The sequence below is a fragment of the Panthera tigris genome, chromosome C1 (genome assembly GCF_018350195.1).
Source record: "Panthera tigris isolate Pti1 chromosome C1, P.tigris_Pti1_mat1.1, whole genome shotgun sequence".
NCBI classification, from domain to species: Eukaryota; Metazoa; Chordata; class Mammalia; order Carnivora; family Felidae; genus Panthera; species Panthera tigris.
The window spans coordinates 162,671,653-162,688,430 of NC_056667.1; the positions used below are offsets into that span (position 1 = coordinate 162,671,653).

The 16,778-nt window shown below is 33.7% G+C and overlaps 1 protein-coding gene across 3 annotated transcripts in view; it reads right to left on the reverse strand.

The window, feature by feature from the left end:
• LNPK (lunapark, ER junction formation factor) overlaps nucleotides 1-16,778 on the reverse strand; it is a 74,074-nt gene that overhangs the window by 5,118 nt on the left and 52,178 nt on the right. For all 3 annotated transcript variants that reach the window (XM_007074547.3, XM_042994736.1, XM_007074546.3), the window contains 4 exons: nucleotides 16,337-16,549; nucleotides 5,250-5,355; nucleotides 3,896-3,966; nucleotides 2,571-2,741 (listed from right to left, as the gene is read on the reverse strand). In XM_007074547.3, coding sequence (XP_007074609.1) covers nucleotides 2,571-2,741; nucleotides 3,896-3,966; nucleotides 5,250-5,355; nucleotides 16,337-16,549 — 561 coding nt within the window. The remainder of the gene's footprint in view (nucleotides 1-2,570; nucleotides 2,742-3,895; nucleotides 3,967-5,249; nucleotides 5,356-16,336; nucleotides 16,550-16,778) is intronic.

Sequence of the window (16,778 nt, forward strand, 5' to 3'; positions counted from 1 at the left end):
CTTCAATATTCTATTACCAAAGCATCTGGACACACAATTCTAGAAAAAAAATTCTAGGAATCCAAATGAGTAATTAACGGGAGAAATTTCTTCCAGGTCTCCTTCTTTGATGAAAACTTTCCAACATTTCATATGTTGTTCTAAAGAGTGATCCAAAAATTTTTCAAAAACCTTGTGTCTCATCCTAAATGCAAAATCTTCCAGTAGCAGAATCAAGACAAAACTTAATTTCAAAGTCTTATATCATAGATTGAAAAAAAAAAAAAAAAAGGCTGCTTCTAATGACTCAAGATTATTCATATAAATGGTTATAGAATATTTGTTGAAAGAAAAATCCAGATGGAAAAAAGTTACCTTTTAGTTCCATCTGTGAATTCAATCACCTAATCTCTGCAGTTTCTATAATGACTAAGGAGCTACTTCACTACTTTTAAAAAATATGAAAATAAAAGCAGGAAAGATTTTTTTTTTCTTTTGGACCTCAAGTTTTTACATCAAGAATGTGGAAATCAGAAATATAAGCCCTCCATTATACTGGCTCTTGGCACCAAAAGTAGATGATTGAGATGATATGGCCTTACTTACTGTTCAATTTAAACTTAAGGGTATGCCGCCAGCAGTCACAACAAATGCAGCTTCATCTTTCATCAGAATACTTCCTAGTCGTCTACTAAAGAACTGCAGCTTGGAAATGATAACTGTGTATCACAGTGCTGAGACAGAATCTTGGAGAAAAGTTTCAATCTTCTGGAAAGCCAAAGAAGTAAAAAATTCTCATAGCCATTTCAATGAATCCAAAGAGAAGTATGAAAAAGTTACTCCTCCAAAGACCATCTCAACCAAATGGAATTGTTGCTTCAGTTTCCAGCCCTACACAGCTGTCAGACCTTGCCTCGAGCTTTGTCTTCACCTACAAACATTACCTTATTAGGGCTGAGTCTGAGCCAGTTAGACTTCGTTCTGGAGATTTCAGATAGAAAATGAGACATCTGGGGTATTGCTCCTCCTAGATTTGATGAGAAGGAAAGGTATAGCTGGGTGTTGTTTGCTAACTATCCATCTCAACCCTGGGAGAAGATATAAAGCATGGGACTCATCAAGATTTTTATTTTGTTGGCTGTTTTTCCTTTTGTTTCTTTTGTGTGTGTGTGTCCCAACTATTGGCTTTCAAATATTCACTTTAGCTTTCATAAGCAAGGTTACTTATTTATGGAAAGGACTTCAAATTTTCCTGTAGGCATCTTCAGTATGAAATTCCTTAGTTTTCAGTTCCAAGAGGCTGCAATAGCAAGGCAGGTGATTTGCATGCAATAATCAGCTTCAGAGCATGACTTAAGCAAAAGAAAAAATGTGATATGTTTGGAGTTGATACTGCAGACTTGGAGAAAATGAATGTATTGATTCAGTGTTGAAAGTATACACACTTCTTGTCATGGTTATCTGTGTTCAAATTCATTCTGATGCATGTTAGTAAGCCAAAAGCCAAGCCCAAATCAACACACGTATTTTAGGTTCGCTCTTCAAAGTTAAAAAAAAAAAAAAAAAAAAAAGATACTCAAATTTTTATATTAACCTTCCGATATCTGAAAATTCACTGCTTTATTGTTCTCAGTTAAAGCAGTTTTTTCACTACTCAGTGTTTGTATAAAGAAGAAATCAAATATCTATAAATGAGAATTCCTAGAAATTAAAAGGATGAATACAGACTGCTAAATACACTATGTGAACTAAACTTCGAATATGGATTTTTTTCTACATCAGGCATAGCACCAAAATATCATGGCCTGTGCCATAATTTTAGCATCTCCATGACTAGGAGCTGCTTAACAAATAGCTCTCCACCTAATATTAACAAGAAACAGTTGGCAATTAATAGTCAGATCTTCCACCTCATCTTTTCCATTTGCTTATGAAACTTCCACAAGAAGTCCTAAAACAGAATTAAAGATGAATCCTAAAAACCAATGAATTCTGATAAATTCTGTTTCTCTTTTGCAAAAGGTTGTTTTACATCAAAGGCATACAGCAGCAATGTTAAATCTTGTGCACCTCAATAAATTGTTTCAAAGAAACACCAGTCCTATCAACATACTTATCCAAAGAATGCCAAGGACGACTTTCCAGTTCCAAAGTTTCTTGCTTCTGGTAACCTTACCAATTCCAATGGTAGGCACGAATCTATTTTATCAATGTTAACTACAAATTATAGCAGAATTTTACCCTTACAAGTAGTTGCGTAATTCTTATAACATGCTTCACTTAAATAAATTGAAAAAATGATTCCATTAAAGTACCACTAGTCAAATCTCCCAACAGTTCCTAGATGTCACTCCATAAACAGTGTTTACCCAGCTGTGGGTGGATGCTGCTTAACACAGGGTAACCTACATTTTAAACCTGAAACACATCATACCAATCACACAGGAGGGCTGAGTATCAGAGCAATAGCTGATATATGCATGCTGCAAAATCTGATAAATTAATCCATTCTTATCTAAAAGCATTATGCTTTTAATGTTAAATAGCAAACATTATTAAGAGATAAAACTTTTTAATTAACATATTCATACCTTCACTGGTCTGGTTCTCTGACGAAATCACACTTCCTGAGGGCAAGGGACCAACTGAACTTGAGCTTTCCACTGCCTGCCTCTTCTCAAAACTAAACTCTGGAAGTCTTGGAGCCTGAGGTCTAGTTTTTCTTGCAGGATTCAAGAAAAAACAGTAGGCACATCGAAAAGCTGCAGAGAATTTTTTTAAAAAATAAACCAAACCACAAACCAAAAAAAAAAAAAAATTCAAGGACTAATCAGATCATTCTCAAGATTACTTTTGCAAATAGTCAAAGAACCCTTCAAAAGTTATTTATCCCTTGTGAAACTACATCTAGTTTTAATAACAATGCCAGGTGCTCTAACAAAAGCTAATTTTAAAGCATAATTTCTAATTATTATTAGAATTAGAATATTAATTTTAAAACAGAAAAGTCAGAGAAAGACAGATATATGTTTTCAGTCATATGAGGAATTTGAGAAACTTAACAGAAGACCATGGGAGAAGGGAAGGAGAAAAAAGTAGTTTCAACCAGAGAGGGAGGCAAATCATAAGAGACTCTTAAATACAGAGAACAAACTGAAGGTGGATGGGGGGGGGGGTTGAGGAATACGTAATGGGCATTGAAAAGAACACTTGTTGGGATGAGCACTGAGTGTTGTATGTAAGCAATGAGTCATGGGAATCTACTCCCGAAGCCAAGAGCACACTATGTACACTGTATGTTAGCTAACTTGACAATAAATTGTATTTTTAAAAATAATAAATAAATAATAAGTAAATAAATAAATCAGAAAAGATGGTAAGTTACACAGCAGGTTATCTAATAGCAAAATAATATTAATATTATGATCCAAATGTATTACAGAAATTACATTTCTAGTCACTATAATCATTAGGGATTTTAAAATCCAGAACATTGCTCACGTGCCCAAGAAACTATAGTATGTCATATTTAAGAAACACAAGTAATTTAGTACAATAATTTTTAATAGTGGCTGCACAAGAGAATCCTCTGAGGAGCTTAAAAAAAAAAAGCTTGGACCTACCCCAAATCAATTAAAACAGACTCTTAGTTGGTGGGTCTTGGGCATGGTATTTTTAAAAGCTCTTCAGGTGATTCTGATGCACAATGAAGTTTGAAAAGACCTAGAAGTTGTACACTATATGAGGAAAAAACCTGCATTGTTGTTCCTGCTTTGCTCTGTGTTCTAAAATAAGGACAATATGCCTGAACAATACAAACAGAGCACCTAAAACAAAGTGACATTACATGGGACTTGGCATAGGATGAAATATTTAAGAGTAAAATATTTTAATCTAAATGCCCAATAATTCTTACCAATGTATTCAAATTCTTCTTTCAAAGCCATTCCATTATGAGAAAAACACTGCTGACATATAAGGGCATACCTACACCAAAAGGAAAAATGAACAGATCAGTTACAAATGCAGACAAAGCCCATGAAAATAGCCATCACAGCTAACCAATATTTTACACAGCTAAATATGCCATAACAGACTAAATGTTACTTAGTAAACAATAAACAATACCCTTTAACCGTAACAGCCAAAATTTCAACCTTTCTAAAATATAATTTATACACAAAACGAAAAACAAACTAAGCAACAGTCAAATGAATATATCCTTACTAAGGTAACAAACATATTCAGTAACAGAACACTTAAATTTCAGTACTTCCTAACATGTATTTCTGACGATAATAGACCCAAAATCCGTGGTCAGATTAGATTGGAAAAGATGGAACCCCTTAGTGATTCACAATGAATGTTATTAAAACTTCTGAAAAATAAATAAAACAAAATAAAATAAAATAAAATAAAATAAAATAAAATAAAAATAAAACTTCTGAGAAGTCTGTAGTAAAGAAATGAATTTGTTTAGTCCAGTCCAAAGGTTAACTTCCAAACATCACGATTGCTGTGTCTATCCTAGTTATACATCTTCCTCATTTCCTATTTATACATTCTCTCTGTTCTCTGTGTATGCACTTAACACTTGGCCCGACCAAACAACAACTTGTCTGTTTTGAATAATATACAATTATTACATTAACATTAAATTCTAGTCCTTTTATTGAAATAATATTAACCAATAACCTTGTCAAATATTCTAGTCTACTATCCTAAAGTATTTTTGAAAAGTCTATATTATGACAGTTGCTCTGCTCACATCACCCCTATCTTCCTAGAATTATTGTAAAAATCAAATAAGATAATAATTGGAAAACTATTTTGAAAACCATAGTGTCAAACATATCTAAATTGTCCTCGTTGCCATTAAAATCATTACCATCACCGACTCCCATACTGACATCTATAAAACCCCATTTCTTACAAACTACCAAGTTTTCACTATTTGTGTGCTCTTCAAGTTTAAAAGTTTCAAACAAATGATTTAATTTCTCTAAAAATAATCTTATAGTAGGGTTACAACAGTTTTTGTTCTCTCTATATATTTTTTTGTATTTTATCAAAACTCTTACCAAAAAACAACTGAGTATGTTCTCTTTTACAGGGACATAAAATATTCTATTATGTTCTAAAATCAGGAAACAGGAGTCACAAAACCATAGAATGTCTAGTGTGCATGCAGGCACACACACACACACACACACCCTTTTGACCAATAAACTTCTTCATTTTCATTTACCTACCACCCTAACAAACATTACCTGTTCTGTGGACCATCACCAACTAAATATTCAACAATTCTATCCAGAGCACCTCGCTCTCGGGGGAGAATGGGTCTTGCTAAAGGTGGACCTGGAGGATGAAGACCTAGTAAAGGAACAATAAAATTTATTTACATAGTTATTTTTACATAATACATATTTAAATATTACTCACATATTTATTTATATGTATAAAATACATTTAAATTTTAATTAACTTACCAAGTACTATCCATGCTTGTCAGAACTTTTGAAAGATTTTAACAAAAATAACAGCAATTCTTATAAATCTCTTCAGAGCATTCAGGTTTTCATTAAAAATATATACTACAAAATATGTTAAATTATGTTCTATATCAAAACCGTCAACATAATCTATTAAGAAATGAAGCTACATTGGTCTCTGTACAAACTAATTTTTAAAATGCCCAGATTCTTAAAATCTTATGTAATAACAAATTAGGAGACTTCCATTTGGGGCAATAATAGAGTAAAACAGGGGTCAGATTTACCTTCCACCTAAAACAACTAAAATACTATGCAAAATATATTATGAAACAGTTGTAAGGACATTAAAAATCAGGCAAGGTAGGATAAAGATTCCTGAGAGACCAAAAGCAAGTAAGATGAACCTACAATTGCCCCAGCTTGTTGCCTGGAGAAAATCTCTAGGCAACAGCTCAGGGAGGGTAAACCCAGCTGAAATGTATCAGTCTCCCTAAATTTGAGAAGATAAAGCTGGAACTCTAGGAAGACCAAGGCAGCTTGGGTTTACAGGAAGAGTACTAGAGAGAAGAAAATGCACAGAGCAAGAACACCAAAGATCTACAGAGGATCCCTGAGACTATTCAACAGAGTACTGATTGGTACATGTGTATGATGAAACTGAGGACAGAGAAAGAATTGCCCCCAAATATTAAAGGTAATAGTGTTCACATGGGGCCAAAGTATAGCACGTTCTCACCAACCAGAGTGGAAAACTTCATAACTCACAGGTCACTGGGTAAGCATTCAGAGGACCTTATAGAGACATAAAAACATCCAGTGTTCAATAACATAAAACTTAGAATGCCTGATATCAGATTAAAAATTATTAGACATGATGGGGCACCTGGGTGACTCAGTGGGTTAAGCGTCTGACTTAGGCACAGGTCATGATCTCATGGTTTGTGAGTTCAGCCCTATGGCGGGCCCTGTCCTGACAGCTCAGAGACTGGGGCCTGCTCCGGATTCTGTTTCTCCCTCTCCCCCACTCATGCGCTGTCTCTCTCAAAAACTAAGCATTAACCAAGAACCATAAAATACCTAGGAATAAACCTAACCAAAGATGTAAAAGATCTGTATGCTGAAAACTATAGAGAGCTTATGAAGGAAATTGAAGAAGACACAAAGTAATGGAAAAACATTCCATGCTCATGGATTAAAAGAATAAATATTGTTAAAATGTCAATACTACCCAAAGCAATCTACACATTCAATGCAATCCCAATCAAAATTGCACCGGCATTCTTCTTGAAGTTAGAACAAACAATCCTAAAATTTGTATGGAACCACAAAAGACTCCAAATAGCCAAAGTAATACTGAAGAAGAAAACCAAAGCAGGAGGCATCACAATCCCTGAGTTTAACCTCTACTACAAAGCTGTAATCATCAAGACAGCATGGTATTGGCACAAAAACAGACACATAGACCAATGGAATAGAACAGAGAACCCAGAATTGGACCCACAAATGTATGGCCAACTAATCTTTGACAAAGCAGGAAAGAGTATCCAGTGGTAAAAAAGATAGTCTCTTTAGCAAATGGTGCTGGGAGAACGGGACAGCAACATGCAGAAGAATGAAAACTAGACCACTTTCTTACACCATACACAAAAATAAACTTAAAATGGATGAAAGACCTGAATGTGAGACAGAAAACTATCAAAACCCTAGAGGAGAAAGCAGGAAAAAACCTCTTTGACCTCAGCCAGAGCAATTTCTTACTCAACACATCTCCAAAGGCAAGGGAATTCAAAGCAAAAATGAACTATTGGGACCTCATCAAGATAAAAAGCTTCTGCACCGCAAAGGAAACAATCAACAAAACTAAAAGGCAACCGAAGAAATGGGAAAAGATATTTGCAAATGACATATCGGATAAAGGGCTAGTATCCAAAATCTATAAAGAACTCACCAAACTCCACACCTGAAAAACAAATAATCCAGTGAAGAAATGGGCAGAAGACATGAATAGACACTTTTCCAAAGAAGATATCCAGATGGCTAACAGAAATATGAAAAGATGTTCAACATCACTCATCATCAGGGAAATACAGATCAAAGCCACACTGAGATACCACCTCACACCACTCAGAGTGGCTAAAATGAACATATCAGGAGACTATAGATGCTGGCGAGGATGTGGAGAAACAGGAACCCTCTTGCACTGGTGGTGGGAATGCAAACTGGTGCAGCTTCTCCGGAAAAGTGTGGAGGTTCCTCAAAAAATTAAAAATAGAACTACCCTATGACCCAGCAATAGCATTGCTAGGAATTGACCCAAGGGATACAGGAGTGCTGATGCACAGGGGCACTTGTACCCCAATGTTTACAGCAGCACTTTCAACAATAGCTAAATTATGGAAAGAGCCTAAAAGTCCATCAACTGATGAATGGATAAAGATACGGCTTATATATACAATGGAATACTACTTGACAATGAGAAAGAATGAAATCCTGCCATTTGTGGCAATGTGGATGGAACTGAAAGGTATTATGCTAAGTGAAATAAGTCAGTCAGAGAAAGACAGATAGCATATGTTTTCACTCACATGTGGATCTTGAGAAACTTAACAGAAGACCATGGGGGAAGAGAAGGGGGAAAAAAAAAAAAACAGTTACAGAGAGGGAGGGAGGCAAACCATAAGAGACTCTTAAATACAGAGAACAAATTGAGGGTTGATGGGGGAGAGGGGAAAATGGGGGATGGGCATTGACCCATAAATTTAATTAAGTTAAAAAAAAGCATTAAAAAATTATTAGACATGCAAATAAGCAGGAAAATACAACCCATAATGAGAAAAATAACCAAAAATGACCTAGAAATGACAGTTTATAGAATTAGTAGACAAATACACATTATTTTAAAGCTTTGTATTTTGTTGGTTTTTTTTACATGTATTTATTTTTCAGAGACAGACAGAGCATGAGTGGGGGAGGGGCAGAGACAGAGAGGGAGACACAGAGTTCGAAGCAGGGTCCTGACCCTGAGCTGTCAGCACAGAGCCCGACACAGGGCTCTGTGAGATCATGACCTGAGCTGAAGTTGGACGCTTAACTGACTGAGCCACTCAGGCGCCTCAGTAGACAAATATATGCTTATTATGACTCTATTCTATACGCTTGAGAATCTACAGGAAAGATTCAATGTGGTAGTAAAGAAATGGAAAAATTTAAAAGACCTAAACTGAACTTCTACAGATGAAAACTATAATGTCTAGGATGAAAAGTCTGCTGATGGGATAAATAGCACTTTGGATATTACAGGGAAAAGAAAAAGTAAATTTGAAGATATAGCAATAGAAACCATACAAAATGAAACACAAAGAAAAGCCTATAAATTTTTTAAAAAAATCATCAGCAAGCTGCATAATATGCATATAATTGGAGTCCATAAGAAAGGAAAGAGAAAACAGTACTGCAAAAAAATAATGCACAAAAATTTTCCAAATTTGATGAAAGCTATAAACCCACAAATCCAAGAATATTAACAAACCCTAAGCACAAGAAATAATTTTGCACCAAGGCACAGATCATCAAATTGCTTAAGACCAGTGATAAGGAGAAAATCTTAAACACCGTCATAAAAAGGTGCATTACATACAGAGAAACAGAGATAAGAATGACAGATTTCTCATCAGAAAATAAGAAAACCAAAAGATAGTAAAACAATATTTTTAAAGAAAAACTATCAATTAGAATTCCGTATTAGCAAAAACATCTTTTAAAAATGAAGGCAAAATTAAAACTTTTTCAAACGTACAAAACTGAAAGAATTCATCATTTGCAGAACTGCACTGTAAAAATGTTAAAAGAAGTCCTCAGGCAGAAGGAAAATGACATCAGACACAAAGTGGGATCTATACAAAGGAAAGAAAAATAACGAAAATGGTTACCATGCGGGTAAATATAGAAAACTTTCATTATTTAAATCCCTTTAAAATATAATTGATAGCTTAAAGGAAAAATAACTCTTTTTGTGTGTGTGGTTTACAACATATCTAGAAGTGTATGGAAATAATAGCACAAAGTCCAGGAAAGGAGAAACCTAAGTATACTGTTGTTAGAATCTCAAACTACTTGTGAACTGGTATTATATCACTTGAAGGTGAACTGTAAGTTAAAGTATATACATATAAGACATATGTAAACCCCAAAACACCCACTAAAATAATGTGAAAAAGGGGCACCTGGGTGGCTCAGTCGGTTAAGCGTCCGACTTCGGCTCAGGTCATGATCTCACAGTTTGTGAGTTCAAGCCCGCATCGGGCTCTGTGCTGTCAGCTCAGAGCCTGGAGCCTGCTTCGGATTCTGTGTCTCCTTCTCTCTCTGCCCCTCCCCCACTTGTGCTCTGTCTCTCTCTCTCAAAAATAAATAAATGTAAAAAAAAAAAAAATTTAAATAACATGAGAAAGCAATACAGTTAGTAAGGCAATGAAAAAGGATAAAATAAAATAATAAAAGATACTCAATTCAAAAGAAGGCAGAGAAGTAATAGAACAGAAGGGACAAATAGAAAAAAAAATAAATAGCACAATAGAAGACTGAAACTCAAACCCAAATATACCAACCATATTAAATGTATGTAGCCCAAACATCTCCATTATGAGCCAAAGATGTCAGAATAGATTAAAAAGCAAGACCTGATATATGTTGTTTCAAAAAAAAAAAAATTAAAATACAAAGATACAAGGGCGCCTGGGTGGCTCAGTCAGCTGACTGGGTGGCTGAGTCATGATCTCACAGCTGTGAGTTTGAGCCCCGCATCAGGCTCTGTGCTGGCAGCTCAGAACCTGGAGCCTGCTTCAGATTCTGTGTCTCCCTCTCTCTCTGCCCCTCCCCTGCTCACACTCTGTCTCTCTCTCCTTCAAAAATAAATAAACATTGGAGTGCCTGGGTGGCTCAGTCAGTTGAGTGTCCGACTTTGGCTCAGGATCTCACAGTTCAGTTCGTAAGTTCGAGCCCTGCGTCGGGTTCTGTGCTGACAGCTCAGAGCCTGGAACATGCTTCAGATTCTGTGTCTCCCTCTCTCTCTGCCCCTAGCCCACTCTCATTCTGTCTCTGTCTCTCTTGAAAATAAATAAACATTAAAAAAAAATTTTTAATAAAATACAAAGACACAAATAGTTTAAAAATAAATAACAGAAACAATATATATAAATTTCCTAACACTAATCAAAAGAAATCTGGAGTAGCTGTATTAATATCATTATCAGGGATAAAAAAGGGTAATTTATAATGACAAAGGAGTCAATTTATCAAGAGAACACAATAATCCTAAACATACATATGCATCATAATGCGCTTCAAAACACATGAAGCAAAAACTAACAGAAGTACAAAAAGAAATAGACAAGTATATATTTGGTATATATGTAATCTATATATGTATACATAATAGTATATACAATATATATACACAATAATATATAAAATATATATATAACAGTATATACAACATATATATACAATATATATAATGTGTATATATATAATAGTATTTATTTATTTATACACACAAAATAATGTGGTTGGAGATTGAGCTTTCTCTCAATAATTGACAGAATAAAGACAGAAATCAGTAATGACGTAAAAGACTTGAACACCACTATCTGCTACCAACTTGACCTGACATTTATAGCCACTCTATTCAACAGAAACAGAATATGTATTCAAGTGAATATAAAACATTTACCAAGACAGATGATATTCTGAGACATAGAACAAGTTTCAGTACACTTAAGAAGATTCAAATACAAAGTATGTTTTCCGAACACAATAGAATTAAATTAGAAATCACCAACAGAAAGACATCAAGGAAATCTCCAAATAACAAATCTCTAAATAACATACATTTAAATAACCGAGGGTTCAAAGAAAAATCAAAATGGAATTTTGAATTGAATGAAAATGAAAAAACAACATATCAAATTTATGATATAAAGCTAAAGCAGTACTTAGAGGATAATTTATAACACTAAACATCTATGAAAGGGGGTAAATCTAAAATTCATGAACTCAGCTTCCGCCTTAAAAAACTAAAAGAAAAGAGCAAATGAAACCCAAGATAAACAGAATAAAGGAATAAAGAGTAAATAATAAAATAGAAAATATAAAAATAATTGAGAAAATCTGGTTGTTTTGAGAAGATCAAAACTGATAAACCTCAAGCCAGACTAATCAGAGAAAAAAAAAAAAAGGTAAGATAAAAAATACTATCAACAGGAATGAAAGAAATGGCATAAATCTAAATTATAAAGATATCAAAAGGACAGTAAGAGTATAATGAATAGCTTTATCCCAATAAATTCAAAAGTTAAGTGAAATAGACAAATCCTTTGAAAGACCACCAAACTACCACAGCTTACTCAACAAGAAACCGGTAACTATTCAGCATGCTAAAATTTCATTAAGAACTTTATATCTATGTTCCTAAGGGATATTAGTCTGTAGATTTTTTTTCAACTGAATTTTTAGTTTGAAAACAAAAACAAAAAACCCTCCACAAAGAAAACACCAGAGTCAGATGCTTCAACCTGTCAATTCTACCAAACATTTGAGGAAAAAATAATATAAACTCTCCACAAACTTGTCTGTGAAATTGAAGATGAGAGAATACTTTCTCATACGTTTGATAGCAAAATCAGACAAAGACATTATTAGAAAAAAAAAATACTGTTGACCAATATCCCTAAGGAAAATTAATGCAAACATTTTTAACAAACTTTTAGCAAATCAAACCCAACAATATATATAAAAAATAAAACACCATGACTAAGTCGGATTTATCCCAGGGAAGCAAGATAGTCTAATATTTAAAAATCAATGTATTTCACTGTATGAACAGACATTAAATAAACTAAAACCCCATTATTAGCATCTCAAGAGATGCAGAAAAAAAATATGATAAAATCCATTATCCATTATTGATAAAAGTCTTCAGCTACCTAGAAATAAAAGGGTACTTCCTCAACCTGATAAAAGTTATCCAGATACAACAAAACAATAACAACAACAACAGAAAAAACCCTACAGTTAACATCATGCTGACTGGTGAAAAAGTAACTTCTTTCCTCCTAGGATCAGCAATAAGGCAAGAATGTCTGCTTTTGCAATTTCTTTTTTTTTTTTTTTTTTTTTTTTTTTTAATATTTTAAGCAATCTCTATACCCAACATGGGGCTTGAACTCACAACCTCAAGATCAAGAGTCACACACTCCACCAACTGTACCAGCCAGGCGCCCCTGCTTTTGACACTTCTACTTAATATTATACTTAAAGGTTCTAGCTAGTGCAATAAGGTAAGAGTAAGAAACAAAAGGAATCCAGATTAGAAAAGAAGTAGAAATTACCGTTATTCACAGACAATGTAAGAGTCTATGTAGAAAATACTACAGAATCTATTTAAAAACTAATAAAACTAATAAGTAAGTTTAACAAGATTACAGGATACAAGACCAAAATACAAAAATTAATTGCATATATATATATATATAAGCTTATAATATATATATAATATATATAATATATATAATATAATTAATTGCATATATATATATATATATATATATATATATATATATATATATATATATATAAGCAATGAACAACTGGAGATACCAAAACAAAGCCATTTACATTAGGATCAAAAGTTGGAAACAATTACATATACATTTAACCAAAAAAACATACAAAACCTACACACTAAACACTACAAATCATTGCTGAGAAAAACTGAAGATCTAAACAAAGAGAGAGACATACTGTGTTCATGTAATAAACTAGGCAATATCAGAAGAGACAAGTGGAGAATAGAGAGTAAAAGAATAACATAGTTTTGGGGGGCTTTTTCGTTACTTTCATTTTTATTTGACAGAGAGCACACGCAAGCAGGGTACAGAAGCAGGGAGAGAATCTTAAGTAGGCTCCATGCTCAGCACAGAGCCTGATGTGGAGCTCAATCCCACGACACTGGGATCATGACCCGAGCCAAAATCAAGAGTCGGATGCTCAACCAACTAAGCCACCTAGGCGCCCCAATAACCTAGTTTTAATTAGTGATTTACATCACATAAACACATCAACAACAAAAATGAAGAGTTATGAACTGTAACTCCACAAACTTTGAAAACCGAAAGAGAACTGTTTGTAGGAGATACTCTGAACTGAGAGACAACACAGAAGGCAGCACTAAGAAGAAAGTGAGAGAATAAAATAAGTGATGTTTGCCTTTGTAAAGCAAGGCAGGATGAACACAAAAATAAGATGGGCAGCAATGAAGGTTTACATGAAGACCTCACAGAAGACTTTGCAACAAAATGAGACATTGCTGGAATAAGCCTTGCAATACAAGGATACAAGGTTTTCAAAATGATTCTGACAAAAACCAAAGTTTAAGAGTAACAATACTATGTTAATGTTTTAAAGGATAATAAAAGAGATTTGCTTTGTAAATCACCACAAACCTAAAGGCTGTTGCCATCTAAAAAAGGGCAAATGATGTCAAAATTGTAGCAATTAACAAATGAAATTTAAGTTGTAGAATAAGTTCTTAATATAACAAATCAAGAACATTTTTTCAGATTTCATCAGATATTAGTTTACTTGTATTAACATTCAATTGTTATCATCAAAAAGTAAACCTGGATGCAAACACTTAGATAATGCACACTCATTATCAAGTTTTCAACTAGAATAAGTATGCCAAATTATATCTTGAAAGCCTTCAAGTCAAATTACCTTTTGCTGGAATAGTTTACTTCTACATGTTTAAAATGAAAATGTCCATAAAGGAATCTGGATACATAAAACAACAGATTTCATAAAAAAATCTTAAATGCTGTGCATACTGATGACTTTTAAAATAACACATCTTCACATTTATGCTGTTATGGATAACGGTAATTAATACAAACATCAAAAGCAATCATTGTAGGAATACTGGTCATTTTTACACAGCCTGGCAAATTATCAAGTACCTGCTGGTTATTAATTTTCAAACATATGGGAGCCCTGTGGTAATACACATTAGATTGAGTCTCTTCCACAAATATGGCATAATGAAAAAATGAATTATTAATCTTCTCTATAAGAAATCATTTAACTCATTCATATTTTTGGCAATGTACAACTTAAATACTCTTCTACATGGAAAACAAAATCAAGAATATTAGTAAAATATGCTTTATTTACATGATCATGAAATTTAGGCCATTTTCCCTCTATAACCCTATTCTTATACATGCAATACAGTTTTTATTACTTTATACAGGTTTCTCCCTCTCTCTCTCTCTCAAAATAAATAAATACACGTTTATTTCCTTAAAACTAATTAGATACACAAATGTATATAATTCATGCATTCTCAGACAAGAAAAAGTTCTTTCATAACTTTTCAGTAACTAAGAACTTTACAAATCATGTGTATTTCAAATCAATCAGATAATAACAGAAAGATAAATAATTTTCAATCAACTTAATTTTTCTAAATTTCACAAAATACATGGCTGCCTTAAGTGACATCATTATATGTCAAATTTGAAAGTATTTTTTCAGTAACTACTTTAAAGTTATGACTTATATACATTTAATTTGCAGCCAGCTTTCTTAATTTGTTTATAAATTAACAGTTTTCTAAAATCTTATGCTCCTTTTTTTTTTTTACGCAAAGCAGGAAAAAACTCTACTGTCATAGTAACATTTAGATTGCTTTTATTATATAAGTGCCCTGTATACTTGATATCAACTACTCACTAGCCTCAAAATCATTATAAAGTACAGGTTAGTAATTACTCATGAAATAACAAAATCATCTAAATTAGAATTAAATATCCTAAAATAAGATAAATAGGGGCCCTGGGTAGCTCACTCAGTTAAACGTCCAACTCCTGATTTCAGCTCAGGTCATGATCTCACGGTTTAGAGTGAGCCCCAAATCCAGCTCTGTGCTGACAGCATGGAGACTGCTTGAGATCCTCTCCCTCCCTCTCTCTGCCCCGTGTGTGTATGCGCGCTCTCTCTCTCTCTCTCTCAAAATAAATAAATAAACTTTAATAAATAAATAAAGACAAGATAAATCATTTACTACCATATTCAAGAATATGACATGGAAATTTATATAAAATAATGTGATCTGCTGAAGCAGTAGATTTCCATGTACCATCACACTCCAAAAGAAATAATAATCAGGGTAATATAATCTATTACACTTCAAAAATGGGGTCTTCCCCTAGAGCTCTACCACACTGAAGAAAATCCAAAGAAATGAAATAGTAAAGGCAGCATGTTAATTTAATAGAACTTTATGCTAAAGTATCTGTCAGAAAATACTAAGGTTCTTTGGCTTAATGAAAGAAAAATCTACCAGCCCATAGTAACAATAATAGTACTGTAGACTACAATGCAGAAATAGTCTTCCTGGAATATGTTGTCATGCTTAAAAATGTATGTGAAGAGTTTAGCAAAAAACATGAATATATTCCAAAAGTGTTCTCTTCTATCCCCATTTTATATAAATCTGGAGCCATTCTAAATCTGAATATAAAAAGATATGCTATACTGTTGACTACAGAATACTACAAAGTTTTATTGCCATTTAAACAAAGAAGCCATAACAGTTAAATGAGCTCAAGAAATAGGTTTCAGTATCACAAGGTGCCAGCTGTAAAGAGTTATGGCTAATTGAATATGGAACTCCTGCTTAATCAGATAACTGCTCTGCTATTTCCAAATGAAATGCCATTTCCATACTGCCTGAAAATGGCCCGTTTTATTGGTAACCAGAGAAAACAATATAAACTGTAAATAACATTAAGTGCTCTGTTTACCCATTCCAGGCACTGAAGTAGCAGGGGATCCAAGACGTCTTGGTAACACATTTGATGATAGGGCTGGAGTAACAGTTCTTTCTGGGGGTCCACCAGGGGCTGAACTGTCCTTTGGTGGTCCAGGAGATACTGGAACTTGTGGAGAAGGGCCCTGGCTAGAGCTTGCTGGTGTTGGAGAAAGGTTTCTCTGAGCTGCAGTTCGCTGACGAATCTCTGAGAATAAGAATTAAAAAGTGTATTTTCAATTTAATATCTGTATTAGCCAATACCACAAATGACACGTTTAGTGAAGTTTTGTGGCACCAGAAAGCATCTCTAGGGTCAAGACTTCTTATAATAAGAAATCTATAAAATGTACATTGAAAACTGACTATAACAGAGTACTCCATTTCTGATCCTATACTTCCAACTGTATATATTCACACAAAAAGCCTCAATCTAT